We start from the raw sequence: 26,905 nt of genomic DNA on the forward strand, positions 1-26,905 counted from the left end.
ACTGCCGCAAACGCTGGCGAGCTCAATTTCCACCTAAAAGCTTGAAATAATGCTGGAATGGCTAGTTATATATATATATATATATATATATATATATATATATATATATATATATATATATATATATATATATATATATATATATATGTATGTAACTAGCCATTCCAGCATGGATGGCTAGAAAGCAGCCTCGGCTAGGAAGCATATATATGTTTCCGGATGGCTGCATATATATATATATATATATATATATATATATATATATATATATATATATATATATATATATATATATATGTATATGTGGGTGTTTGTGCGTGTGTGTGTGTGTGTGTGTGTGTGTGTGTGTGTGTGTGTGTGTGTGTGTGTGTGTGTGTGTGTGTGTGTGTGTGTGTGTGTGTGTGTGTGTGTGTGTGTGTGTGTGTGTGTGTGTGTGTGTGTTTTATAAACATTGCCCTAGTACGCCGTCGTCCTGGTAAAGTTATGATCGTGACACAATGCACTGCCTCCTCTTTTCATGGGGTTGCTCGAGCGTCTGGTAAAAGCCTCCCCTCAAAACACTATCGCTAGCATGTTTACGACATCACACATTTTCGCAGAACCTTAATGTACTTTTGGGTTTCGCTTCCAAGGTTCTTTTCCTTATTTCACTTTGACGACAAATTTTCATGCGCAAGTTATCGCCTTGAAGTTCTGCAGTTCCATACGCACCTATGATAACGGTCGCTAATCGCCAGCACGAAGTTTTGATGAATGCAGCATATATTTGGGTATTACAAGTAGTCAACCTGAGGCTCCGCATCTACTGTAGCGGCTATTCGCGGGCACATGCGATACTCGGGACAGGCGGGCCAAATCTGGCGGGCATTTACTACCGCGATTCGCTGCGCACCCTGCTGTATCGTCGCTTGGCAAAGCATAGATGAGCGCTACGGTGCCAACTGTTTTTCAGGATTGGCGAGCCGGTGTTTCTTCGAGGTTAACGCGAACAGAGTCGCAAAACTCGGGAATTCTGAATACCTCTAAAATCAAAGGGAACTTGTCGCTGTAGCTGGTGAATCTCAGCACAACTCTGCCCCTTCGCCTACGACTTCTTCGTTGGTTTTTCCGACTTGGAATTATTTGGGTAACTTATTCCCTCAGCTCCTATGCTTATGATTTTGCTTACATGTGACCGTACTTGAGACACATCGATAGTGTACCCGAGCTGCAATAGATTTCAAAGGTAAAAAAAAAGGACTGCTTCGTTTTAGTTACCTCTTTCATTACCCAGTATAATGCAAACCCTATTACTACGAAAACCGCCACGCCCCCCTGACGCCACTACCCCACAACCCACTCTCCTTCGGATAAAGAAAGAAGCTAAAACATTTCAATTACGTCTTCTGCAAAAGCCAAGAGTATAGTGATGTAAATATTATTTTACCATAGTGAAGTCACCCGTGCGACCTTATTTAGTTTTCTTTGCCTATTCGCATATGCGTTTGCTGCACCTTCCGCGTTAATTATGTCTTCAGTGATAGCCGAGAGAACCTTAATGCAATTCCGGCGACAAAGAGATCGCGTTGGGCTTCACGTCCTACGACGTGCTCGTCTGTATGTAAGCTCGAGAACGGGGGCTGAGTTCGCGAATACTAACGTTTGTAAGTGTTGTTCCACATTGGTCGCCTACCATTGATAATAATGCAATCAGTTGGTATAAACAATACGATTGGTTGACATCCGGTCTTACCAACAGTCTTTGAGTAAGAACTTATTTCGACCGCTCATATTTTTGCTTGCCAGTTCGGAACTCAGCGGCTGCTCACCAAAGCAAATGGAGCCTGTTCTCCTAATGCCATTCAAATATTCTGTAGCGGTTCTGCACGACACCGTCCATCTAATATATACCAGTCCCGTGCCCATGATAAGTACACTCCGTTTTCATTTACTCATCACCTCATTTCGTACGTTGAATCCGATACAACTTAACTGAGCAATCATGGGGAGTTAGAAACAAGGAAAAAAATGAGATAGACCTCGCTACATCATATATTAAAAACTCCTACAGCGCAGAAGGAATACAATGCTAAAGTTCTGAGATACAGTTCGTCGTTGATACTGCAAATGTGGCGAATAATGCTGTCTATACAGGACGAGCCGACTGGTTAAATTTTCATGTACGCGATTTCTTTCTTTATATAATAATCTTTGCTGTAACCTCTTCCGCATTAGCCTGATGTCATCTCTCTCATTGTACGTTTGTTTTTTTTTTCTTTTTTTCAGGCTACCCGCTCACAGAGCTCAAGAAACATAAACGAAGTCAAACTTGGGCAACAGATGAGATATATGCAACACGGTTGCTCCCAGCGTTGGCGGGGTTGAAAGCACGACGGGAGCGGCATGACAGCACGTCTATGGCGAAAGGGAACCAGGGAAGAGGGGCTGCCTCCCGGCACAAAATTAAAGTCCTAATTACTTCCACGGCTAAGCAAGCGTACGCTGTCAGCAAGCGCGCCGGGACTAATATCGTGAGGCTGCAAAGGCCAGCCGGCGGCACCAAGCTGTTCTCCGATGTCCTTCTCCTACAACTGCGCGCGTGCGCGCGCAAGGTCTCGTTCTTACTTTCACTCTCAGTACGGGTTCGTGCAATTTCAAGATGCGCTTTCCTTGCCTGTTTCCGAAGCGGAATCATTTTCGAGAATTCTTGTCCTGGGAAATCGCCGTATAAAGCCGACGCATGCGAGCGCGCGCGAGTCCTTCTTTCGTCCAGAGACACACGTTTACGCGCTGGTTACCGCGGGGGAGGAGCACCGGAATCGGCGGATCACGAATCGCGACGCTGGGGTGAAGTGGCGGTCCTTCCCTAATGTAGTGCACTCAACCGCTGCCGCGGTATGTAGAAAGCACGCTCTTATCCCGTCCGGCGAAAGACCGGGAAGTAAAAGCACCGAGAAGACAAAAAAGACGAGTGGATGCAAAAGGTCGTGGCAAAGCTTCTTTTTAAATCGGCCAGTCAGACACTCTCTCTCTCCCGAACTCGGGTGCATCCCGAAAGGGAAACAGTGGTTTCCGCAGACACCGTCGTCGGTGTCTCGCCCCTAGGCTCTACGCGGACCTCTTCATCGCTCCGCGCCATCCGCTGGACTATCCCCAGGTAAGGAAACATAGGGAGGAGGCACGGGGAAAGGATGGGGAAGGGAGGTTGGCAGAGGAGCTGCGCCGGCGATGGCGCAAGTCACGCGAACGCGCGTGACGCGCAGCGACGGCGCCCGCCACGCACCCGTGTGCGGTTCGCTGTCTGCTCGTAACCGGGGCCCGATCGATGGCCGCAGCGAACAAGCGCGGTGAGTCCAAAAATCGCTACCAGAAGAAGAACAACAAGCACAGATGGGGTGGAAAGGCGAGTGGCCAGCGCGCACCACCGATGCGATGGCCCAGAACTGCAGCGGGAACAAAGTCGAACATGGCGTTGCGAGAATTCGAGCAGCCTAGCGCTGCACCCGATGTGAGGAATAGCCCGAGTGCCCACGGCACCACTCACCATGACGACGAGACGCTTGCAACAGCTGAAGAAAAAAGATACATCTCTGCTTCTTCGAAACGGCCGCCTGTCAGGCAGTAGTTTTAGGTGCGAGGAGCAAAGGCAGAATTAAACAAGAAAGAGACAGAGCGGGAGCGATAACGGGAAAGAGGTAGAAGGCGACGGTTCTGCGAAAGCACAGCCGCCAGTGAGGGTGACTGTGGTGGCGTGCGTACGCCGACCCGGGTCTAATTACGTATATCTAGAGAAATGTTGTTCATCTACTACGAAACGCGCGCTGATTTACCTAGAAGCAGTGCTTTACAAGGGTTTTCTTTTTCGTAATTGCTGATTGGCACTTCTTAACGCTAAGCTAAATCAAAGTGCAGGAGCGTTTTTTTTTTTTTTGCATTTTTCCCCCAGAGTTCTAGTGTCCTGGCGTTGATCTGGCGTGACCGAACTTTTTCATTAACTTCGCGACTATCACTGCAAGAAGGAAGGGTACAAAAGATAGGTAAATGGTCGCTTACTTCTACAACCAACACTCCAGCAACGCAATGCGGCGGGTGTATGTTCGTCAAGCAGATATCAAGCAAAGTCGCAGTCTGCGCAGTGAGACGGGTTGCCTTAGAAATAACATTTTTGCAAGCAAACGATTTCGCTAGTACTGTTAACTGACGTGACGATGCATCCTGAGATAACATATCGACATTCACGTCGCCCATTACCACAAATGGAAAGCCAGTGTGACACAAATATTCCAGCACGTCTTCCATGAACTTGGCAAATCCAGATTTAGTCCCAGAGGGTCGTCGATAAACGACCACAGCAAATGCTTTTTCTAGGCGTATCATAAGACACTCTACAACCTCGTTAATAATGGGAAATTGGGAGATAACTTCATGTTTTAATGACTGCTTAACGTAAATAGCCGCACCACCTCCTCTTCCTAAAGGACGCACTAGGCCCCATTGTAAATATAGTTTTCAAAGTATGGTGGATCTTCACCTACAGATAGCCATGTTTCAGAAAACAATAGCAAGTCAAAACTAAAGGAGCCAAGGATATCAAGGATCATGTCTGTCTTGTTGCGTATGCTGCGTGTGTTTAGATGAAAGGCCTTGATGCGCCTGCGCGCATCCCGAAGTAGACTATTCAAGGAATTGCTGTCATGATAATCATCGCTAGGCGTTGTTCTAACAGCGTTCATGAAACTTGCTAGAGTCTGTCAATTTGGGCGTGTTCAGATACCGCGTTCATTCGCCAGTTTTATTTATTTTTATTAGTTTTATTTTCCAGTTACCGCTTTATCACCCTTTCCCTTCCCCAGCGCAGGGTAGCAAACCAAATATTGCGATCTGGTTAACTTCCCCGCCTTTACCCTTATTATTCTCCCGCCGTTTAGTTCTTACCTACCCTTCTTCCAAAACGCACCTCGACGGCTTCTGTGTACTTGGCGTTGTCATTGGCGAAGGGTCCTTGACGAAGCATGCTCAAAGGAATCCCTAGAGGAACAAATCTACGCTCGCAAGAAGTTATTTCCTTCCACCATGCTTCCGCAAATGAAACCGCCTGATTAACGAAATTATACCTCAAGAAACATTGAGAGTCGTGACAACTTCATCCTGGACTCTAACCCTACTTTTCACGTAGCTATGACGAAGAACTTTGAGTGAAGGTACACATGTGAGTGCAGAGTTTTTGTAAGTCTACTAATCCCTGTATTCAGGGGGGATCGGTTTCTGTTATCATGAAGTTTACATTTCTGTACACGCATGTGGGTTGAGAATTTCCTGGCCTTGCTGCAACATTGCTTGCACTTGACAGATATATTTCTTCAGAACTGTGAGTAGCAATCTTTTTTGGTGCTTTAAGCAAAGGGCCAGTCTGTATTCTGACTGTTTCCTTCAACTACCGTTGCAATATACTATCATGTTTAGCTAGATGGCAGTCATGCTTTCTATAGATAAAAAGTAAAAATGTACACACGTGAAAAAGTAATATCGTATGATCAGTTTTTATTTACAGTACTTCAATGTGCAGATACCTCTGCTTAAGAAGTGTTCTCAATATGAGTACAAGCATACTGTACGGATAATGTATCACCCGTACAGTTTTCCGCGGACTGATTTAACCACATATCCAAATGTGAACAAAAAGCTCGCTAAAAAAACATTTATGCTTTTTAAGTGTATAAGTGAAACTCCCAGTTTTTGAAAGTTAATAGACCAATATTCCTGTGAAATATGCAATAAAACTAGATTTTCCATGTAGATCCTTAACCATAGCAGTACGTCGGTGCGTTTCGTTTACTTTCCAATTTTCACCTGTCTCAACAACGACCGGTAAGTACGATATATACAGTGGCTTTATATGTCGCAAAATACAAAAAAAATAATCAATTTCGTGTCCTGAAAAAGTCTCCATGGTTAAAAAATATATATTCGCGCATTAGTCATCTGAAACTTTTCATTCTTTAAACACTTCTAAAAAAGTACGCGGCTGTTATAATAGTCTACACAATAATTTGGTTATTCGCAAAGGGTCAGAGAGCAGCCCCTGAACTTTTATTGTAACACATAAGCAAAACTGCAAAGAACGACTCTTTCAAGGATTCAAGAGAAAGTGATTTGTGTGCATCTTCACAATGTAGATACAGCATTACAGTATATTTATCAAGCCTGTTCAGAAAAAAGCTTCCTTATTTCGACGCAGTTGCTGTGAACACTGTTTAGATTAAGTTAATGCCTATCGATACGATATGGGGGGTATGAGCCTTTGTCAATATTATAAAGTATAGTATACTATATTTTACTTTCTGTGTCCATCCTGTCGCACTTCAAAAAAATAAAATATCTAAAGCTTCTGAACCTGCTTATCGGTGCGTCGAGAATGCGAGAAAAAGCTGAAGTGCCTGACACCGGCATAGAATACCAAAAGAATATATTTCAACCACCCACGAGGGGAAAGGTGAAGTGAGAAGGGCACTTCGCACAGTTAAACTATGTTCTCGACAATATCGTAAGCGTGCAAAGTGTACAAGAGACCCATGTAAGCCCACCGATCCTAAAAGGCGCATAACAACCAAACGACAGCCAAGCGAACAAGTAAGCAATAAAAGCAACGATGCGTCTGCCGTTTTCCTTCCTCAGTAACTTGGTAAGCGTAGTCATCTAAGCGAGCGCCTGCTACAGCCTAACCTAACCATCCACATTTTTTTTTCTTTTGTTTTTTCATGCTCCGTCTTCACTTTCTTTTTCAGCACACAGGGATCAGCATCGTCTATATCACATCGCACGCATCGTTCCAAGTTCGGGTGTAACAAGCTGCGCTATATAAAAATATTGCGTCAAGATTTATTGATATCTGAGCTATTGAAAAAACGGAATGGGTTTTACAGTGGCAGCGCGGTGCGAAATAGAGACTTCAGCCAATGCTTTGGCTACATTACATTGGGTCTCCTATTCATGGTTATACTAGGAGAATACCAGCAAACTTGAATAAGGGGAAAAGAACGAAAAGCAGACATAAACAAAGCGACAGGAAAGTGGCTTCTTGTCCTTTGTCTGTGTCTGCTTCTCGTTTTTTTCCCCCTTCTTCACACTTGCTGGCATTTTCCGAGTATAACCATGTGCCAACTAGCCCAACAAGCCTCTCTTACGAACACCAGTCGTCTCTATATATGAACACTAAGACTTAGCCTTCTTTTTTCCATTCTTTTGGTGTTGCTAAACTTTGTTCAGGTGAGCTGCAGCGTTCTCCGACACTGTTTTCAGTGAGCAGACATCTGGGGGTGGTTCCACGAAGCATTTCATATTTGGATAAGTTTACTGGTGGGGTTAAAATCTTAGTGATAGTGGCAATAAGCTGCAGCACGAAATGTCGTGGAGGAGTGACACCTGCGCGAGACTTTACCTCTATCACTCGACAACTTATACTCACTCGCACGGTGCACTTTCGATCGCGATTTAGCCCTGTCGCGGTCAAATTTCTCTGTCTCTGTTGAGTCCTCTGCGGTAGCTGTGGAAGAAAGGCAATCGCGATGGAGAAATTCGATCCTTAAACTGTTCGCTCGCGATCTTAAATGCCCGTGTCTCTGAGGTATTATACTGTTTCTTTCTGCAATGTTATGCACTGTATCTCCGGGTGAACTTATTCCCGGGTAAAATACACCATGTAAGTGACAATAACGGTACATTCTAATGGTAGTTCCGCAATCCGACTCAGATTAGAACAATGCAGAAGCCACTGAAGTACAAGGTAGAGGAAGTCTGTCTGAACCGATCATTCTGCCATTCGCCAACACAATCGGAGGCCTTAAGTGAGAACACGTCATCACTACGTCTATTCTAAACAAGCATGGCGGACAGTTCCGTGAGGGTGTCGAAGTCGGATCACGACACTCCCGCTACTCGTAGTGGCGCTTCCATATAAAACAGAACTGACAACAATGCCAACGCTATTCGCAGGGTTTTCTGGGCGTACTTCACGTAGCGCACTTGCTTGAAACTGCGAACTACTCGAAAATGTTGGAGGCGCGCACGTGTAAAGCGCGAGACACATGGTGCGATTTTCCGTGCGACTTGCAGCATGCGGCGATTCGGGACACATGGTACGAATGAGCGAGCGGCGGGTAGCTCCGCCCAGACCCGGCGCCCCTGCGTGGAAGTTCGGAATGCTGCGTAACTTCGAACAGAAAGTGAAAGCAAACGTATTTGCACAGCTCTCTTGTTTAAAACAAACGATGACAATATAAACACGTCTATGCGAGCACTGTAGACGTGTTTCCGCAAGGCCGCGTTAGCAGTATCGGATCCCTTGACAGCCGCCGATCATAAAAGCCGGCAGGCATAGCTCGCTGGGTCATCGAATCCGACACCGGTGGCGCTTGTAACACGATCGCTTGCAGTTCGTATAACGAAGCGCCTATGTTAGTCGGCACAACGTGTACCTAGTGATGTCACGCTTAAATTGCAGCACATTTGATTTCATTGGCGCCGACAGGAAGCGAACGAGCATGCCAGGCGAGCTTGCGATCGCTGGCAGACGGTGTAGGCCTAGCTCGCCGGCCGTCTATCCGGGGCCGAGAGCCGTTGCGATGCGTCCACAGCTCGTAACGAAGCACCTAAATTCGTAAGCACAATCAATGCCTGAAAATTTATGTTTCTCTTAAGTGAAAATACGGTTAGTTTTCCCGGTGCATTTATAGCGATGAGTAAACACGCCAGTCAGGCGAGCCGCTTGCTGGTGCGTCTGCGCTGACCACGTCCGAGTAGAAATCACGCCAACGATTTACTATTTCGCACAACGTTTTATAACACGAACTCTTTCGGGGTAACTTTATTCTAGAAGTTATTTTGTCTCAGAAACAAATTGTAGCCGATTTATGTGTCGCCGTCAGCGGAGAAAGAGGCCCGCGTTTCGACCAGGGAGAGAACAAAAAAACAGACATGATCGGCGACAATATTCAGCAAGTTGGTCGCATGCGCAGCGTGCGATACGGGGCCGCATGCGGCGGATTCGGTTGAAAACCTGTTGAGTGCGGCTGCCGATGCGAATGGTCGTACGACCGATCGCACCCAAAATCGCACCATGTGTCTCGAGCTTAACACTCCTGCCGAGAACGCCACAGCAGATGGTCTGTCCACAACGGAAGCTGCAGAAGCCATGTGACCACCAACGTTACTAGATAAAGTATCTAGTAGCGATGGTGACCTCAACCAGTATGTTCTCGGTTCCGCTTCCAGAACGAAGGTCATCGAGTCTCGGGAGCGGACTGTACAGCAGCGCGGTGCCCTGAATGGTCTGGAAAACGTGCGTCAGGGGCTAAATTTCGACGAAACGAATGTAAATCTCTACCCCAGACCATTCGAGTACTCGAGGTCGGCCAGTCTAATGTACCCATAAGATGGTGTATTTACATACAGTGATTTGTCGAGGGTCGAAGATGCAATGCGTTTGACAGACTTTTCGCCACTGCCCACTCGGCAGCATCCCTATGCGGCATCTTACGGTTATCTGCATGATACAGTTTAATCCGTGGGTTAGTTTGGCCACGGGAAAAGCTTGTCGCGCAATCTACCCCTGCATACCGGTTTCTGCCGTCATGACTTGCGCACAGTCTTCGTTATATTGCGATGAGGATGGTGTGTTATTTTAGGTGTACAAACAGAGAAGCCAGAACCCGGAGCATTTTTCTTTAATCCGCTTGGAAGAAACGAGATAACAGATGAAAATCGTCTTCGAGGTCAAACTATTATATCTGGGCCAAGTTGGATTCCCCTATTCAGATACATGCGCCTTTTTTCTAGTGAACTGCAAGAGATGCAGCCGTCTGGAATGCAATACCTCGGACAAGCTGTCTAGCAAATGTAGTATCATGCTTTATTCAAAACAAGGTAAGATACGTCACCACAGCGGCTAGGCATAACCAACGTAGAGCGCACATATGTCTCTTTATCGAAATGATCGCGGCACCGTCTCTTGCTCATATTGACGTGTGTACTTATCTATCCTTTTTTCAGGGGACTGCATTTCACCCGCTATAACAACCTTATGTTATTGCTCAGCGCAAGACACGCCGGCATTATTTGGAACTTGAATGTTATCTGTTGCGTGTGTTCTCTCTCAATCTTGCGTAATAACATTGTACGCGCGACACGAATTGTGTAGCACTTTCTGGAAGGCACGTGGGCACCAGCGATTACGCTGGAGCCTTCGACGAGTCATGTATATAAGCCGACGCGCTTGACCTGCAGATCAGATTTTCGATTAAAGCCCACTTCGCTCGCCGTATCGTCGTGCTTCAGTGCTACTTGTTTGGCTGGACGCAAGTTCGCCCAATAAACAGTTAGTTACGTAATTCACAGTTGTCGCAACTGTGTTCTTCCTCGTCACTACAACGTGACAATATAGATTACCATAAATTAACGCAACTTTCATGCAAGCGTATTTTTAGCTTACCTCGCGCTTCTCAACTACGTTAATCATTGTATCGCTGTTAAAATGGTCAACTAATCTGTTTGATATTGATACGGTAAAGTAAAAAATATAATGCCCCTATAAGCTGTTTCTACCAAATAATATATGGTAGAAATAAGAATAAGATAAAGTATTGCAAATCACCGTAATTGCCCTGAGTCTGAGTCAGCCTTGTTTTTACGCGCATTTGAAGTATACTCTAACACATGGCATGGGACACAATGGAGAAGACTTAATTCCGTGCTACTCTGCCGATCCCGTGGGGAGTACATACAGGAACGTTGTTCCATGGCCTGGTAAAGATGACTGTCTCCGCCACCTCATTCCCATACACTGCACGGTCTTACACGAGCTTAACCACACGCAGCCCGAAGACATCTCTGGATCCGCGCTGGCAACAAGGAGTGGCCCGGAAGTTATTTCACAAAGGCGGCTTCCTCTTTATTGTGTAAAGCGGCCGCAAACATGGTATCATTTTTTATTATTATTCGATGTTTCTATCGGGATATAATATTTATGTGTTCAGTATGTGGATTTTATTCGTTATGCCCGTTAAGTTATTTTTTAGCGCTATTTCCATCGTAAACGCGCTATCTCATTCGCCGTTTTTAGTTTTTCTAAGCGGTGCATATGGCCGTCTTGTCACGGTGCATGTTTTGTAATGGTGTACCACGCTAACGTGATTAGGCAGCAGCCTTTCTTTCTTTCTTTTCTTCTTCTTTTCTTCTTCTTTTTCTTGCGTGCATGTATTATACATGCCTAAAATCAAAAAAGCCCGAAAAAGCACGGGTACAAAGAAAAGACGTAGGCTTAAGCACGGATCCGTGCCAACAAGCGCAGCTCTCAGTCTGGCAGATATTTTATGCATGTTGTCGCAATAGACCTCGCTTGCTGTATTTTGCCTACCTTCGCACGTAGTTCTGTAACGTCTCATCTTCCGAGAAAATACGCGTGAATCCGCCGAACAATAAATATCGAACTGAAACAAATCTCCACAATTCAAAACAAGTTAACGTGCTACTCTTGCCTTCAAGGGGAATAATAGGGCAGGAAAGTTTGTACCCATTCGTGTTTGCAGGGTAGCGCGAAAACCTACGCAGGACGAAAGACGCAGAGTGACTGGACAAAGTATACTGACTTTCAACTGAGCAAAATTATTAAAGCAATGTAGTTTTGTTTCGATATATCTCTCTCTTGCCTTGTATTTTCTCATATATGATCTTTCTTTAATTTACGCCTGTGTTCATGATTGTACCATTATTCACTCCTGCTTGGGCCTTTGTTCTGGCCTTCAGTATTGTACAAATTCAAAAATTTTGTTATGTTTCTTTTTTTTTCAATTTCGGATGGTTGAACTAGTGAAATGAGGGTCTTACTGTATTGGCCAAGGTGCTCGTCACTGAAATATATTGCCCACCATGATGGGCTTGTGCCTTCGCGTTGTGTTACAAAAGCCTTTTCTTTTCCTTTACCCTTTATTGTGAACGATCTTTTGTTTAGAGAACAGCATTCTTGAGCGGTTTCTCTGATGATGAGCCTCTATTTCAGAGATTGCGAGTCTAAACCTCGTCGTAGCACACCTTACCGAATGAACGCCGCACGGTTCCGCCGAGCAAGAACAACAGCATGGCACACTCACCTGCGCAGAGACAAAGACACAATTGAGTGCATGGTGAAAAACAGGCTGAAAAGTCACAGCGGGCACGAAACCACCAAGTAGCAGCTCGCCACCTTTGCAAGAAGTGACTGTTCTCTCGCCACTGAACGCGCGCTCGTGACCTCTTCGCATAGTTTCGCCTCTGAACTCCAGTTGCAAGGGCGTGTGATTGTTAATTGAGGCGCGTCTGGAGCAAGTGTGGCCGATTAACGCCATGACACCCCCATACAGAGGATGCAGTGCGGCCTGGAGGCACTGAACCGGAGGAGAGATAGCAGGCATCGCTCGCCATTTACGGCGATCATTTACGCATCTCGTGGGAAGGCACGAGAACAAAATTACAAAATTTTAGAAATGTATATCAAGTGCTGAAATTCCTAGAAAAAGAAGAGCCTTCATCAAGACAACACAGTGCTCGTCATCGTTGAATAACCATAATTCAGGGACGTTTTAATGCTTAGGCTGCTGCTGCTGCTGCATTAAAAAAATGCCGGACTTGACTGTGCTGCGCTTGACTGTCACGTCTACTAGACTATTGCAGGGTTTTGCTCAGTTATATCATTTCTAATGACGTTCTTCAGTCACCACTAGTAAGTACTCAGAAGATGTACGTCTGAGTGAGTGAGTGAGTGAGTGAGTGAGTGAGTGAGTGAGTGAGTGAGTGAGTGAGTGAGTGAGTGAGTGAGTGAGTGAGTGAGTGAGTGAGTGAGTGAGTGAGTGAGTGAGTGAGTGAGTGAGTGAGTGAGTGAGTGAGTGAGTGAGTGGAGCGAATTAGACGGTTAGTTGTTTGTTTACTGACAAGCTTAATCCGGTGCCGTGGTTCCGAGAGAGATAAACTACGAGGGAAAGGGAGAGAGGTTAACCAACGACGCGCCCGCTTGGCTACCCTACTTTTGGGGAGGGTGAAATGGGAAACGAGGATTTCTCAGTAACAACGACGCCAGATAGACTCGCCAGGCAAGCACCGCTCGTTTACACTGGTTTGGTTAACGAGGCCCCTATTGACCTCGTAACACCTAGTTCTGAGTAACGTTCCTTACTCTAATTCCCGCCATCACATCATCAACTAGATGCCAGAAACATTACGTAGAGTTGAGCATGTAGGAAGAAGCCTTAATGTGCAACCGCTGAAACCACTGCGGGCCGAGACATGAACAACAGCAAGCTCTTGTGGCGACTCGGGGCGAGTAGCGCTCCGTAGCACTGACCGAGAGCTCCCATTCTGCACACAGGTGGCAACGACGGGTGTCCTCCCTCCTCCATCTCATCGGTGGAAGAGAGTGTGACAGATCGGAACACGCTACCGCCCGAGGCAAGAGGGTCTCAGGTGGGCAACGAACCGAAGAAGCCAGCAGCTGCTGGTTGTGGCAGGTAGGCTCCCTCAGAACATACTATGCAAGAAGCCAGTCCGTCGTTCTTCCTTTGTTTCCTCGCCTGGCGTGTTTCCTAGGCATTTGCTGTGCCTTCCGCAGACTTACCAGCTGGAAGCCCAGTCCCCCTTTAGCACTTTTTCTTTATTGCTGCGTCATTTCCATGCAATATTCACGCCTCGAGGGGTGAAAGATTACGCTGTTGTAGCAGGGTGCGAGCTCCGCCATTAGATACGCACATGCGCCATGCTTACTTGTCTTGACCTGAGAGCACTCCCGCTCTCTCACATTGTCCTACTGGCGTGCACACAGTTGGGCGTCCCAGTGGAAAATGTATTGTTTCGGGCAAACGAACCTAAATATAACGTCCACGCTGAAATGCTGACAGTGCGCTCTATTCCGGACATTATACCGAACAATCGCTATCGGCACCCGCCGTGGTTGCTTAGTGGATATGGTGTTCGGCTGCTAAGCACTAGATCGCGGGATCAAATTCCGACCACGGCTGCCGGATTTAGATGGGAGCGGAATGCGAAAACACCCGTGCACTTAGATTTAGGTGCACGTTAAAGAACCCCAGATGGTCCAAATTTTCGGAGCGCCCCACTACGGCGTGGCTCATAATCAGATCGTGGTTTTGGCGCGTAAAACCCCATAATCTGATTTCGGGCGCTATAACGTAAAACTATTCCAAACTTTTCTATACCAATTCTGCAATCAGCCCTCCGCGATTGGTAAAAACTTTTTTTTCCACCACCACTTCACCTGCCTGTCACACGACGTCCCGAAAACCGCGATAGCTCCCCATCTGATATGAAGTGTACACACTGATTATGCACGATTTGACCGAACGAAAGAAAAATGGGTATTTCTGATTCGACACCTTTTCGCCATTAGTCCTCGGCTATTGATCAAAAGTTTTCGTGCTGCACTCACTTAACCTGCCTGTCACGCGACGTCACAAAACCGCAAAAACTCACCGCGTCAAAGTGACGTGTACGCGTTAAAGGCACATTAATATGCCGAAGAAAACTGAGTTTTCTTCTGAATAGCCGGAGGCTGCCCCGTTCCGAAAGGAATAAAAGATGGCTGCCGCCGATCGCTGAGGCACTGGCTACTCGCCTCTGCCGGAGGGCATGGGTTTATTTGCGTATAATAAAACTTTTTTGTGTGGCCGTGTAGCGTTTTCGAGCACTTTCGGCGCGTTTACGACGACGTTCTGCCAACTATTCTTTGCTGAGGATCCGTTTTAGTGTCGTTGTTGAGCTTTCGTTGCATGCCGCCGCAATTTTCGACCAGCCACGGCCAGCTAAGTAAGGGAAAGCGGACCAATCGCAGACGCCGGCACTACCCTCTGGTTATCGATATTCAGTGCAGTGGCTCTGCCCCATCGAATCCCTCTCCACTTGAGCGTGCTCCTCGCCCCTTGTCCGCCAATTGGATAACACAAGCCGCTCAGTGTAAGCAATGTTATTCGTTTTTCAAGCAAACAAAACTGACCTCCTATGAACAAGGAGAGCGTTTCATTGGTCTATTCAGACAACTCTGCGGGTCACCGCCCGATGCTTGCGTCGGCGGTTACGCAAATTTGACGTCAGGAGATTGGAATAAAAACACATTGGAATAGTTTTAAGTTATAGCGCCCTTAATCTCGCTATTGGCTAAAAGGGGACATAAAAGAGCAAGTACGCGTACAGAATAGGTCGTTACACGGTGTTTGACGTCGACAGCACGAACTAAATGCTCAGTTTAGTTAAACATCGCTACGGAATATTTTTCAAGCGCGTGTGCCCGAGCCTTGTACGAGCAAATACACTATTGTGTGTTTCCTTTGATATGTATTCTCGGTTTATGCGTTTATATTACAGGCATACCATTCCCAGCCTACCCGCCCCCCGGGGCAACATCTAGAAGTAAATATACAGTATTAACGGGGAACACGTTCTCTTTACAAATTCTATGGCAGCCAGTTAGCGCTCCTTTATATTGTGTCGCTAGGTTTGGGCTATGTAACAAAATATAAACAAAGAGAGGCCGAGCCGTAGGGTTAAATCTGCGCTGACGCACATTTTTCGCATTCAGCCTTATTCAGATGCCTTTTGAACATGGTTTCGAGATATATTTGAAAGTAAAATTTCTTGAACCTAGTGGCGTGCACCTTTATTAACAAAAAATCGAGAAAAGAAATCAGAGATAGAGGTGCGCTGGATCAGGCAAGTTCCTTTGTGCCCATTTCTTTCAGTGTGCGGTCACCGATAGGCCCGGTGTTTGCGAATCAGAACATACGACGCTGAAAAGGAAGTAAGCCAAACAAAAAGGGAGCCAGAATGGCGAGCGTGGTTCACGCCAAAAGAAGTGTTTGCTTTGAAAAGGTGGCGCGCCAATCGCAGGCCTGAACCACTGCGATGCGGCGACGCCGCCGACTCCGTACCGGAAATTATTCATGCGACATCTCGCGGCTGAAAGCGAGAGACCGCCGGCACTGAAAAGCCAGCGAGTGTGACGGCGCGGGAAACCGGCGAGAAGACGCCAAGCTGGCTCGCAAGCAAGACGCCACCAGTTTGGATTCAATTTACTCGGCAGCGCGACCGTCGGAGCGCTTGCTCCCCGTCACCTTCTGTTTAATTTTGTTTTCCTACGCCGGTTGCTCTTCACAGCTCCATTCCTACTTTTTCTTTCGTCATTTTATCTATGCGAGACATATAATCTTCAAAGCAGCCTACCGCATGCTTTAATTTCGTTCTTATTTTTTGTCCTCCTTTTCCTTGGCATGCAATATGCCTTCTTTAGACCGCTTGTATATATCCTCCCAAAACTTGTATGTATCTGAAAAGCTTTTTATGTTGCTGCTTAATCAGAGCAAATAAGGGTGGCCAACGGCCCTTTCAGTAGTTGAATGCCTGCACTGGAACTAAGACCAAAGTCAAACAAGGTGGTCGCAAGAACGGAGGACGGCGACTGTTAGCGCACTTCGGCCTTTCATAAATGATCCCCTGCTTGGCTTTTTACGAAAACGTTCGTTCTGTTGATCCTTTCATCCTGCTTGCCCAGCTAGACTAGTAATCTTCGTATACATCTAGAAAAGACAGCGAGACCTATATATATATATATATTCGAATTCGATTTTCTGACGTCGTCATATATATTGCCACTTTTGGCCTGTTTTCAGGGTCGCAAGACTGCGGCGCGCCTTGGAGGAATCCGAGCACCGAAAACGGTGTCGATGAAAGAACAGGAAGCTGGCGAGATACTGTTGGGGAACAGGCAGCAGCGCGAACATGCAACTCCGTAGTGCGCCGAACTATAGCCGAACCCACGCTGCGACGGTCTGAAAAATCTGGCGGCACTCTGTGCGCACGCGTGGCTTCGTTTAACCGGAAGCGTTTCCGTTTCCGGTGGCGCGAGTGCCAAACCGGCGGACCAATTGCGCTGTTTGGTCACTGTTCTCCGACGCGCTTCGCGGCGCTGACGGTGAACCACGTGATCGGCGATATGCTTTCCAGTATCCTCGGAGGGGGCTCGATCGCGGCTCCAGGAAGAGGACGCGGAGTAGGAGGTGGGCGGGTGGAGCTATGAGATGGGGTGGAGAGGGTTTCTCGAGGACCCAATTAGGCTCTGTTGCTCAAGGGCCAGGACTCCGCCATACGCTCTCCGGCTGCAGCCGCCGGCATGCTAATTACATGTCCCGAGCAACGCACCCTGGGAGAGCGCGCACCTGAAACCACTTGCCCGGAGATACGGTGGCATTTTGGCCTCTCTGCGCTTGGCCTTGTTTTGATCGCTCGCCTAGAACACACTCATTGATCGTCTCACAATGGAGTCGCGCCGAGTTTGCTTATGGAGGTCGTGTGGGTAATAACGTAGCGGTGTGTTTTCTGGAGGCGTTACAACGTTCCTATAGCATCCGCGCCCCAAGAAATATGCCGACTATCGCGTGCACCGGCCAATCAGCCATTATGCGCCACATTCCAGTTGTGAGTAGTGTTAAGGCAGTGGCCACGTTTTCTGAGATGTACCAGTTGACAAGGTTTCACTTTACGATGTCATGCAGTTAGTTGTCTGTGTGATTGAAGCTGGCAAGGGAATAATTATTCAAAACATATCACGCTATTTTCTGTTGCAACATTGGTTGAGGTGCCTGACGCTTGACAATATCCCTTGTAGCATTACTTTTACACGCGTGATCTGCAGCCCCTTTCGCAAATAAATGTCTGTCCTTTGTTAAACCCTCAATGGTTTGTGCGCTTCTATATAGGGTAAGCCGGTAAATTGGGTTGCATCAAAGCGTGTTACGTTAAAGAAGGCAAATTTGACTGTTGATGAAACAATTCAATATGATTATGACCCTCAAATACTGGTCATGTACGTGCAAAAGTTACACAATTTTACAAAACTAGAATATAATACGCATTACACAGATAGCTTCGCAGCATGCGCAGATGCTAAATTATAATAGTTGAACATATTTCTTTAAGTGTTTCGAATCAGGGTATATATTGATTCAAAGAAAGAAGGGGTGCGTACTGACTCGTTCCAATCAAGCAGACTGTACCAGCCAGCTATTTATCTTTCTTTATCATATTTTTTCTTGCGGGACGATATAAAGCAGCCACACTCCATAAAAATCTACCTCGATATTGGCTCCGCTAGAAATGTATATGAAATGTATACCGGACTTCCGACGGTCGACCTTGTTAGCACGAATTCCTCGCAGAAGTAGTTCTTTGAAAGCTATTTGCGGTGAATTTGAAAGTGACAACTGCATCTCCTCTTTAATTGTGAATGAATAGTGCTGCCCTACAATACAGTATTTCACTCAATTCACGCTCGAGAGAATCGTGCTTTGAGCGACCTGTCGGTGATACATCTTGATGAACTATAGCGGCAACCGTGCGGGCCAGAGGAAGGAGAAGAAAAAAAAGAAAGAGGACTTATAAATGAGGCGGCGCGGGGTTCTTGACTAGACGTCTTCTTCGGCTATTAAGGCGCTCGTCTTCTTTATTGGTTGTAATTCCGTTTGCTCTTTTTTTATCATTCAGCTACCCGCACAGATATGAGATTGGTGCAAGCCACTCTTTTGCCGAATTCATGAAGTTCCACATAATAAACAAGATTTCCTGACAGCTGACGTGCAATGTATGTCTGACCGGTGTCCACTAAACCCATTGGTTGTGAGCTTCACATTATTCTGTCTGCAATTCTGAATTATCCGCTTCCTACCACTGGGCAAGCACAAATACGTACGTACATACATACATACATACATACATACATACATACATACATACATACATACATACATACATACATACATACATACATACATACATACGTATACATACGTATACATACACACACACATACACACATACACACATACACACATACACACATACACACATACATACATACATACATACATACATACATACATACATACATACATACATACATACATACATACATACATACATACATACATACATACATACATACATACATACATACATACATACATACATGTTCATGTTATTCCACACCATTTCACAGGGTACCAGTAGCGGTCAACATCACTCCTGCCCATGTAATAAACGTTTTAATCAATATAACTAATGGTACACCGCCGCGGCTGTTATATAGTAAGGTGTTCGGTACAGTCTCACTTGACAAACCGATATATGAAAACCCGGGTGCCGCTGTGCGAAGGCAATATCTTCATTGCAAAATTCCTCATCCGCCCCCATCCCTTCGAGCTAGAATTTCAATTACTCGTCGCACGCAAAGTTTTTCTTATCGCGACTGCCAATCGCCTTTCACACCTCTTCCCAACGGCGTCTCTCTTCTACCACAGGGGAATACGCTCCCGCGCGAGCACTCGAAGTACCGGTCGAAGAAACTCGGCCAAAACACGTGTGCCCTGCGCTTGATAGCGGTCTTGGAGGCCGGTCGCTAATCTTACAGCGCTGTGGCTTACGAACCCGTTATTAATTAGCCCTCACCGACAGCCCGCTAATCAGAAGTAGCCATTCGTTTTCCCAGCGTGCGACGGTGGTGGCAATTACTCTGAGCACGCGGTAAACAGCGCCTACAACACGAGTAAGCAACGCGGCAACTCTCAGCTGGTTGCGCGAGAACTCGCGCGGACGCAGCAGTCGCCCAACGGCGTTCGATAAGGCCACGTAGCTCGCGAAAACTGCCATGGCCAGATAAACAAACCGCTGTCTCTTAATATGGAAGGGAGAATGGCGGCGCTGTCGCGTAGTACACAGGCGCTGGCAAGAAAGAAAACGTTCCTTCCCCGGTCGTGAGATGCGACGGCGATCAGTTGTTTGGCTCTGAAGGCGTTGGCGATCAGCGTCGATTTGTTTGTTACCTGAAGTTATGTAAGGTTGTACTTCGCCACGTACTGTAGTTTCGGAAGCCCGAAAACCTGCCTGAGCGCGACGTGTGCGATACTGGCACCGAAGTGGAAACACATGGCCGCAGATACGTAATTGCGATGTGCAGCTCACTGAGGCCGCTTATTATTGCATTTCATTCACGCCTTTTCTCTCGCTCAATAACTGCTGAAGCCGTTTCAAGTGTCTCAGGCAGCATTCCATGTACGAGTGGAAAAAGCAAATCACATCCATGCGAGGAAGGGATGGCTGAGTGAGTGAATGAGTGAGTGAGTGAGTGAGTGAGTGAGTGAGTGAGTGAGTGAGTGAGTGAGTGAGTGAGTGAGTGAGTGAGTGAGTGAGTGAGTGAGTGAGTGAGTGAGTGAGTGAGTGAGTGAGTGAGTGAGTGAGTGAGTGAGTGAGTGAGTGAGTGAGTGAGTGAGTTGCTCGCATGACTGAGTGAAGAAGCTATGCAGAAGTTTCCTCGGACACGCAGATTAACCGGTAATAAATGTAAGATGTTCGCACCGACTAGCAAATCGCGTACCGACGGCATGGCAGTAGATGTTACCACCCTGGGCGAAAGCAGGGTTCAAGCACTACACTGTTGGACTTCGGTGTATCGCGTTACGTGTTTCGGTCTTCCTTTGACAAGGGCTCTGCCTTCTAAGGGCCACTGCGCTAGCCAGGCACATCAGGATAGTTCCTTCGTCGGGCTGTCTTCTTCGTAATGACTTCACTAGATTCAAACGTGGCGGCCGCGTTAGCAAACTCTCTTCCAAATCATGTGTGCATAAAAAAGCATGCTTCCATCCACCTGCAGAGACTCCGCTGTCTGAGGGTGAATGCTCCGGAAGCGGCTCTCTGGCTGCTTCACCGCCAATACGAGATCCGACCGAGCGCGCTTCAAGGAGTCAGCGCCGCTGGACGAACGAGCGCCTTGCCTTTCTCCCGCGGTTCACAAACTGGTCGCGCGCTGTTTGCTCGCGCTAATGGAATTTGCCGCCACTGCGCGAGCTCCCATTCGCGGGCTCGCTACAACGCTCTTGAAGATAGAACATGCAAAGTAGGAGGGAAAAAAAACGGTAAATGTGAGCGAAAGGCTCCTGCGTGCGCAACACATTCACCAAGTCACACAGTTAGCTCCTTGGCTTCTCCGACAAGTCGAAGAGAGCGCGGCTCGCTTCAATTTTAAAGTGGAGTAATGAGTGTTCAGAGCCGCTAGGGCTTGTTTGGAAGGCGAATGCAAAGCGCCTGATTACGCAGGTGGCTGTCGTGGCTAACGAAGCGTCAAGGGTGGTTCGTGGGAGCATCGTTTATACACCACCCTGTCGTGCTAGAGGAGATGCGCGCATAAGAAAAGCGATCTTTGTCCTCGAGTGAAACGGCGGATACATGGCGCTGCTTGAAAAATAATAGTTCAGGGCGACGAGCGTCCATTAGCTCTTTTCCCGTAGAAGGTGACAAAAGCTAACTTCGCTGAAAAGCGTGGGGGCATCTACATGAATTTAAGCATTTAAAAGAACAATCTGTTGTTCCCGAGAAAGAAAACAAAGAACAATGAGGTGGGGTTGCCAGCGCTCGATTTGTTCCTGGAAGATAAACTGAAACTGAAGTAAACCAGTATTATAATAGCTTATCTGATAACATAATTGTGCCATCAGCACCATTAGCTTAGTTTTTTTCCACCGGAAAAGGACAAACTTTCGCAGTAGTCTGTAGTTACCCCTCTATCGCACTACGCCTCTGATTTTATCTGGTACTTGCAAGTGTTTTAGTCAAATGTATTTCGATTTCTAGCAGCCTGTCAGGATATTTTACGCACTTGTCTTCAAAGAGTGCTGAAGGTTTAGATACGCATTAGTATTGTACGCAGCGTGTTCGTTAGATTATCGTGGATACTTTTAGTGTTCTTGTCGTCTCCAACACTTTAAGTGACAACTCTGTCTGCTACTAAATTAGTTCTTTTAAAAGCATGCCCTAACGGTGCTATTCTTCCGATCTGAAGATCGCCATAATATTTGCTTCTTTTGAATTCGTAACAATGAAGATCACATAAGATTGCAAATTGCGCCAATGCCGCTATTGTCGTATGCATCTGATGACTGAATTCGCGGGCTTCTTTCATCTCACTTTAATGTACGATACAATATGGACTCGCACTATGCGTAAGGAACTGTATAGCGAACCAAAAACTCGGATAGCTGCATGAGAAGCGAATGCTGAGTCATGTAGTGTACAGTGATCGCTTTATATACTATAAGGCTATACGCGCTGTTCCTCTACGAGAAACGCCGGTGGTATTCAAAGCTTCGTAACATCGTTCGGCTCAAACACTGCGTACAAGAAAGAAAAATGCAGAGTAGAATTCGCGTGCTAACAGGCTTAGATTTTTCAGAAACTGCAACGCCCGCACCAGTGCTAAGTTGGACAGGAATTAGTTCGGATAATAAGCTGTATCACGCGGAGTAAGCTGTGTAGAGAAAGAAAATATATGCGACGACCGCGTCATGCTAAACGTAGGCTAGCGACGCGAGCGTATGTAGATATTTTCTAAATTCATTACTTTTATTGTGGCCCGCTGCAAGCGGCATTAGCGGTGGATAAAACATGCAGTGTCGTCGCTCGGGATATTTAGCGATTTCATTAGCGTATCATGGCTAGGACCGCCGACAAGCAAGGCATATTAACCTTCGCTGCATATAAAAAGTGCGTGTAAGATTATAAGAGTAATTCCTGTGACGCCGGGACATGCCTAAATCGCTGATTTTTAGTGTGAATAGATTTATATTAAGGAAGCGTAATGCGAACGTCTCGGCAGCGGCAAAACGCGTCACATGCTTTGGGCAGGATGCTCAGATTAAATCAAATTGCATTTAGCTGCGGGCTTAGGTGGGGAGTTTGGAAGCATGGTGTTTAGAGATAGCGAGAAGGGCGTAACGCTACTCAATGTCCCGTGGCTCCATTTGTTTCAATTTCACCGTTCACCGAGCTTTCGCTTCAAATGGCACCGGCCTCTACATATATATAGTGTTTATATATGAACAATATTTAATCGTCCCATTCTCAAATCGGGGGTGCAGTACGGTATAACGTCTTTAATAAAGAGGAATGCTGCAAACTAATCACTGTGAGCAAGTCCGCGCAAATATCTCCCAAAAAGTTATTATGACTACATAGTGACGCCCGAAATCCTGCTTAAAATATAACGATCTGTATATTCAATAAAAAGGAATAAAAAGAGGAAGGCAGTTCTTTTATATACAATAACATAATTCGCTGTCGTAAATTGCCGAGTGGCGGTTTGGCCGCTGTAGTGAACATAACGGCGCTGCTTGTTTCCCTTCTCAGAAGTCCTTGAATAGCTGTCACGTCTCGGTTCTTACGTATACATATAGCAGTCTACGCTTTGCGGCTTCACCTCCTCACAGGTGTCTGACGCCACAGGTGCCTGAAAACTATATATATTCATGTCCCTTATATTTAGGTGGCCTCACTCTGGAGACGGTCTTCTGAGAGAATCCTTGGCCAACGGGGCGCCTTCGTTCAATTCCCCAAATTCACTTTCTCAAACGTTCGCATACGACCAAGCTTAGACTACATGCCGCTGCTGTTGATGGTTGGTCCTCAGATTAGATTTTCCTGCTCACTTTGGCTTGATTTGGTTTTCTTCGACTAATGCCGCATACTCACTGTGAAGATTCGACAAAGTTTCAATGAAATGGCAAAGAAAACTGCACTCAACCTCGATAATAAAAGTTTATTCTCTCTCTCTCTCTCTCTCTCTCTCTCAATGAAATGAGGAAAATGAGCCTTAGTTCTGGCTAGACAGCGACGTAATTTGGTAAGGAATCGGAAGAATGGAAAAAACATGACGTGCTCCGAGTTGGCGAGAAAGAATTGCCTTGAAACAAGTATATTTCCACAACGGCTGAGCAAGAAACCCTATGGCAGTGTCTAAGCGAGGAGGCGTCCCGAGAAAGAGTCTCAAGTTAAACGTTTCTTTTCCTTTGAGATTATCGCGAGCGCGCCCTAGCTCAGTTCTCCCAGACGTTGAGAACGCTGTTGGCATTGGTTGTCTAGTGCAATCGACTGGTTATTCGCATTTCGATTGCAGAATTTTGTATGCTTACCGAGAGCGGTCTGATAATTGTACATTGAATTAAATTAATTAAATTATGGGGTTTTATGTGCCAAAACCACTTTCTGATTATGAGGCACGCCGTAGTGGGGGACTCCGGAAATTTCGACCACCTGGGGTTCTTTAACGTGCACCTAAATCCAAGTACACGGGTGTTTTCGCTTTTCGCCCCCTTCGGAATGCGGCCGCCGTGGCCGGGATTTGATCCCGCGACCTCGTGCTCAGCAGCCCAACACCATAGACACTGAGCAACCACGGCGGGTATAATTGTACATCGAAATAAGCGAAACATTATGAGGTAGTGGGGTACATTTGACGGAGTCCTACAGCAAGACTTGAAAAAGAAAGTCATTCATATCTGCTGTCTGTACTGTTTTCCTTCACCAAGAAACTGTTCGTCTTTCATTGTCGTGCTTACAATGCAAATGGCATACCTGGTCAACCGCTCCAGTTATGCTGTTTAATCGCGCTGAAATACAGACGAGTGCACGTGGGTTTTGGTTCGTTCTTCCAAATAACATCACACGTTTCCGCGCATTCGTCAGTACAGCAAGTATAAGCATTCGAAACTGCATTCCAGGAAGTTTCAGTCTCTTGAAACTGTCAAAAGCAAGCGCTTCTGTGTATATCAAGCAAAATAAAAAAAAATAACACGACAGTCCCGTATATTACTCATGACCCAACAAGGTATGCTTGATGTCACGCGCAAGGAGAGAACAGCCTTTTACTCTTCGGAGAGTGTGTTCATAGCTGTGCGCTAACAATGTGCTCATGTTCTGAGTGCACTGAACCATGCCATTTGCCCTCTCTAAAGGGGGCGGCACGGGGAAGTGTTGCGCAGGCAGCATGCGGTGAGGGAACCTTCTTTATCACGTTTTTTCTCTTCGTCATTCCGAGCTGCGCCGCGCCTCCTTCGCAGGTCGCCTCAGTGCTGGAAGCGTAGCGTACTGGGTCGCCACCGGTGGGTGACCGTCGTCATGGTGACAGGTGCGGAAGTGACGCAGCGGAGCTCCGCGAGTGCGGCCTTGGCCGCGTGGCCTGCCACGGCACGGGCCGGCGCCGATAGCTGCCGCCTAAGCGAGAGGGTGTGCCCGGGTTCCCGAATCCGGCCTCATCGCCAAATTAAAAGGCTGCCGCTATGATAAACAAGCCACCTTATTGTTTGTGCTATCGTCAGTGTTAAATTTTTCTAGTGATATATCTGGCTGGCTGTAGTCTAGCGTTGATTTGTCCGGAATAACCGCCGTCGGCAGTGATGTCTGTCGTAACACGTTCTGTGCGCATAAGTATGAGCAGGTGTGTGTAGTATCTGTATTGGACAATCAGGGTGACCAATATGCAGCAGAAGATGCACATTACCAGTAAATAATGGTAAACCATCACGGTATAGGCCTATAGGCATATACTGTAATCGCAAACAACTTTTATAAGAGTTCTTTGAGGTTGCATATATGAGTGAAATAGAAAAGGCGCTTAAAATCTAAATTCAACGAAAGAGCGCTGGCTTAGGCCCAGCAAGTCGTGCTCCAGAGTTTCGGTAGCTACTATTGTCACTGCTCCGGAAACTTAGCAAAACTGTGAATATTTAATGCGTATAGACTAAAATTGAGGCACACTTAGTCCACTTACGTCTTCTTTTTATGTGTACACCCCGCCCCCAGAGAAACGGCATGCCCAACACTTGACGCAGGTCCATTCACTGCATACGTTACACATGTACTGCATTGGACCTTGACCACTTCCACAGCTGAAATACCTTGGCAGCATGTAGAGCCCTTACTAGTTCAGTGGAGCATTCCCAGTCAGGTTCACACTTTTGAATCAGCCTGAAAAGCGCTGACGCAGGTAGTGTTTCAGATTGCACTTTTCGTCGTCTGGCACATTCCCCTTTCTGAACAAAATTACTAGAATTTCGCTAAATAATGTGGAAAGAAATATGGAAGCTTGCACTAGCATAAGCGTCCTGGCGATATCAGCAGATGTACGCGGGGCGTTAACCTCTCCCCAGCGAACAGTTGGAAACGGAACAGTACATTGCCAGCACAGGTTTGGCACATGTTGCCTACGTTGCTCAGCGTGGAATGTCGCTAATCCTGTTCAACTCAAATTTTAAAAGATATGCTAAGAAAAGAATGAAAGGCGGAAAAGGAAAATGTAAGTGGTTTGCGCAACCTTCGAAAAGGTCGCTACGCTTGTAGCAGCTGCCACAGAGAGTGCGCCAACATTTTCATAGTTCGAAGCGCGGGACGATTTCTCCATGTGTGACGAAGATGCCCTGGCATTGTTCTCGTTTTCGAGCCCACGAAACAGCTGCAGGAGGTGACGTTTGCAGCGCAGGCCTTTTCCATCCGACTGTGCTGTTTGAAGCGGTTAAACGAAATGCAGGAGTGCGTTCATATTGCAGTGGTCGCGAACACAGCCTCCAGACTCGCTATGATGTGCCTAGCGCGTTTCTGTTTTTTATTCTAGCGCTATAATGTTGAAGGCATATTGGTCAGCAAACTTACCAGATCTGATTAACACATCGCGAAAGAACGAGGATACAGAAGGAGGGAACAGACAGGACAAGAGCTGTACTCACAAAGTCCTGATTTTTTTTTTTTTTTTGCTGAGACATGAACGCACATCTGCAATGAAAACTGACAAAGGCAATACTATCAAAACCGAGTGGCAAAGAGCGAAGCCCCATGGAGCAAGAAAATTAGTAAAGGATCCGTCCACCGATTTGTCTTGCTTGCTTCTTCGTTTGTTTGTTTGTTTGTTTGTTTGTTTGTTTCAGAGTTTAACCGTAGTTTCCTCCCATTGTGTACATTTAAAATCTAGCAACTATACAGGGTGGAAACCAGTGGCGAAGAGCGGAAAGAATAAAACATTTAA

At 46.4% G+C, this 26,905-nt stretch overlaps 1 protein-coding gene and 1 long non-coding RNA gene across 12 annotated transcripts in view; one reads left to right on the plus strand and one right to left on the minus strand.

Moving 5' to 3' along the window:
• LOC142582393 (protein couch potato-like) overlaps positions 1–26,905 on the minus strand; it is a 156,295-nt gene that overhangs the window by 48,007 nt on the left and 81,383 nt on the right. For 9 of the 11 annotated variants that reach the window (XR_012828433.1, XM_075692063.1, XM_075692064.1 and 6 more), the window contains exon 2: positions 12,069–12,122. The exons of the other annotated variants lie outside the window; for them this stretch is intronic. Coding sequence is in view for 8 of the 9 variants with exons in the window: in XM_075692063.1 (XP_075548178.1) it covers positions 12,069–12,122 (54 nt within the window). In the remaining variant the exon portion in view is untranslated. The remainder of the gene's footprint in view (positions 1–12,068; positions 12,123–26,905) is intronic. 11 annotated transcript variants of the gene reach the window in all.
• On the plus strand, positions 10,568–25,174 carry LOC142582396 (uncharacterized). Its single transcript, XR_012828434.1, has 3 exons — positions 10,568–10,951; positions 13,373–13,511; positions 24,948–25,174. It is a non-coding gene; the product is annotated as an uncharacterized LOC142582396 (long non-coding RNA).

The sequence above is a fragment of the Dermacentor variabilis genome, chromosome 5 (assembly GCF_050947875.1).
Source record: "Dermacentor variabilis isolate Ectoservices chromosome 5, ASM5094787v1, whole genome shotgun sequence".
In the NCBI taxonomy this organism is placed as follows: domain Eukaryota; kingdom Metazoa; phylum Arthropoda; class Arachnida; order Ixodida; family Ixodidae; genus Dermacentor; species Dermacentor variabilis.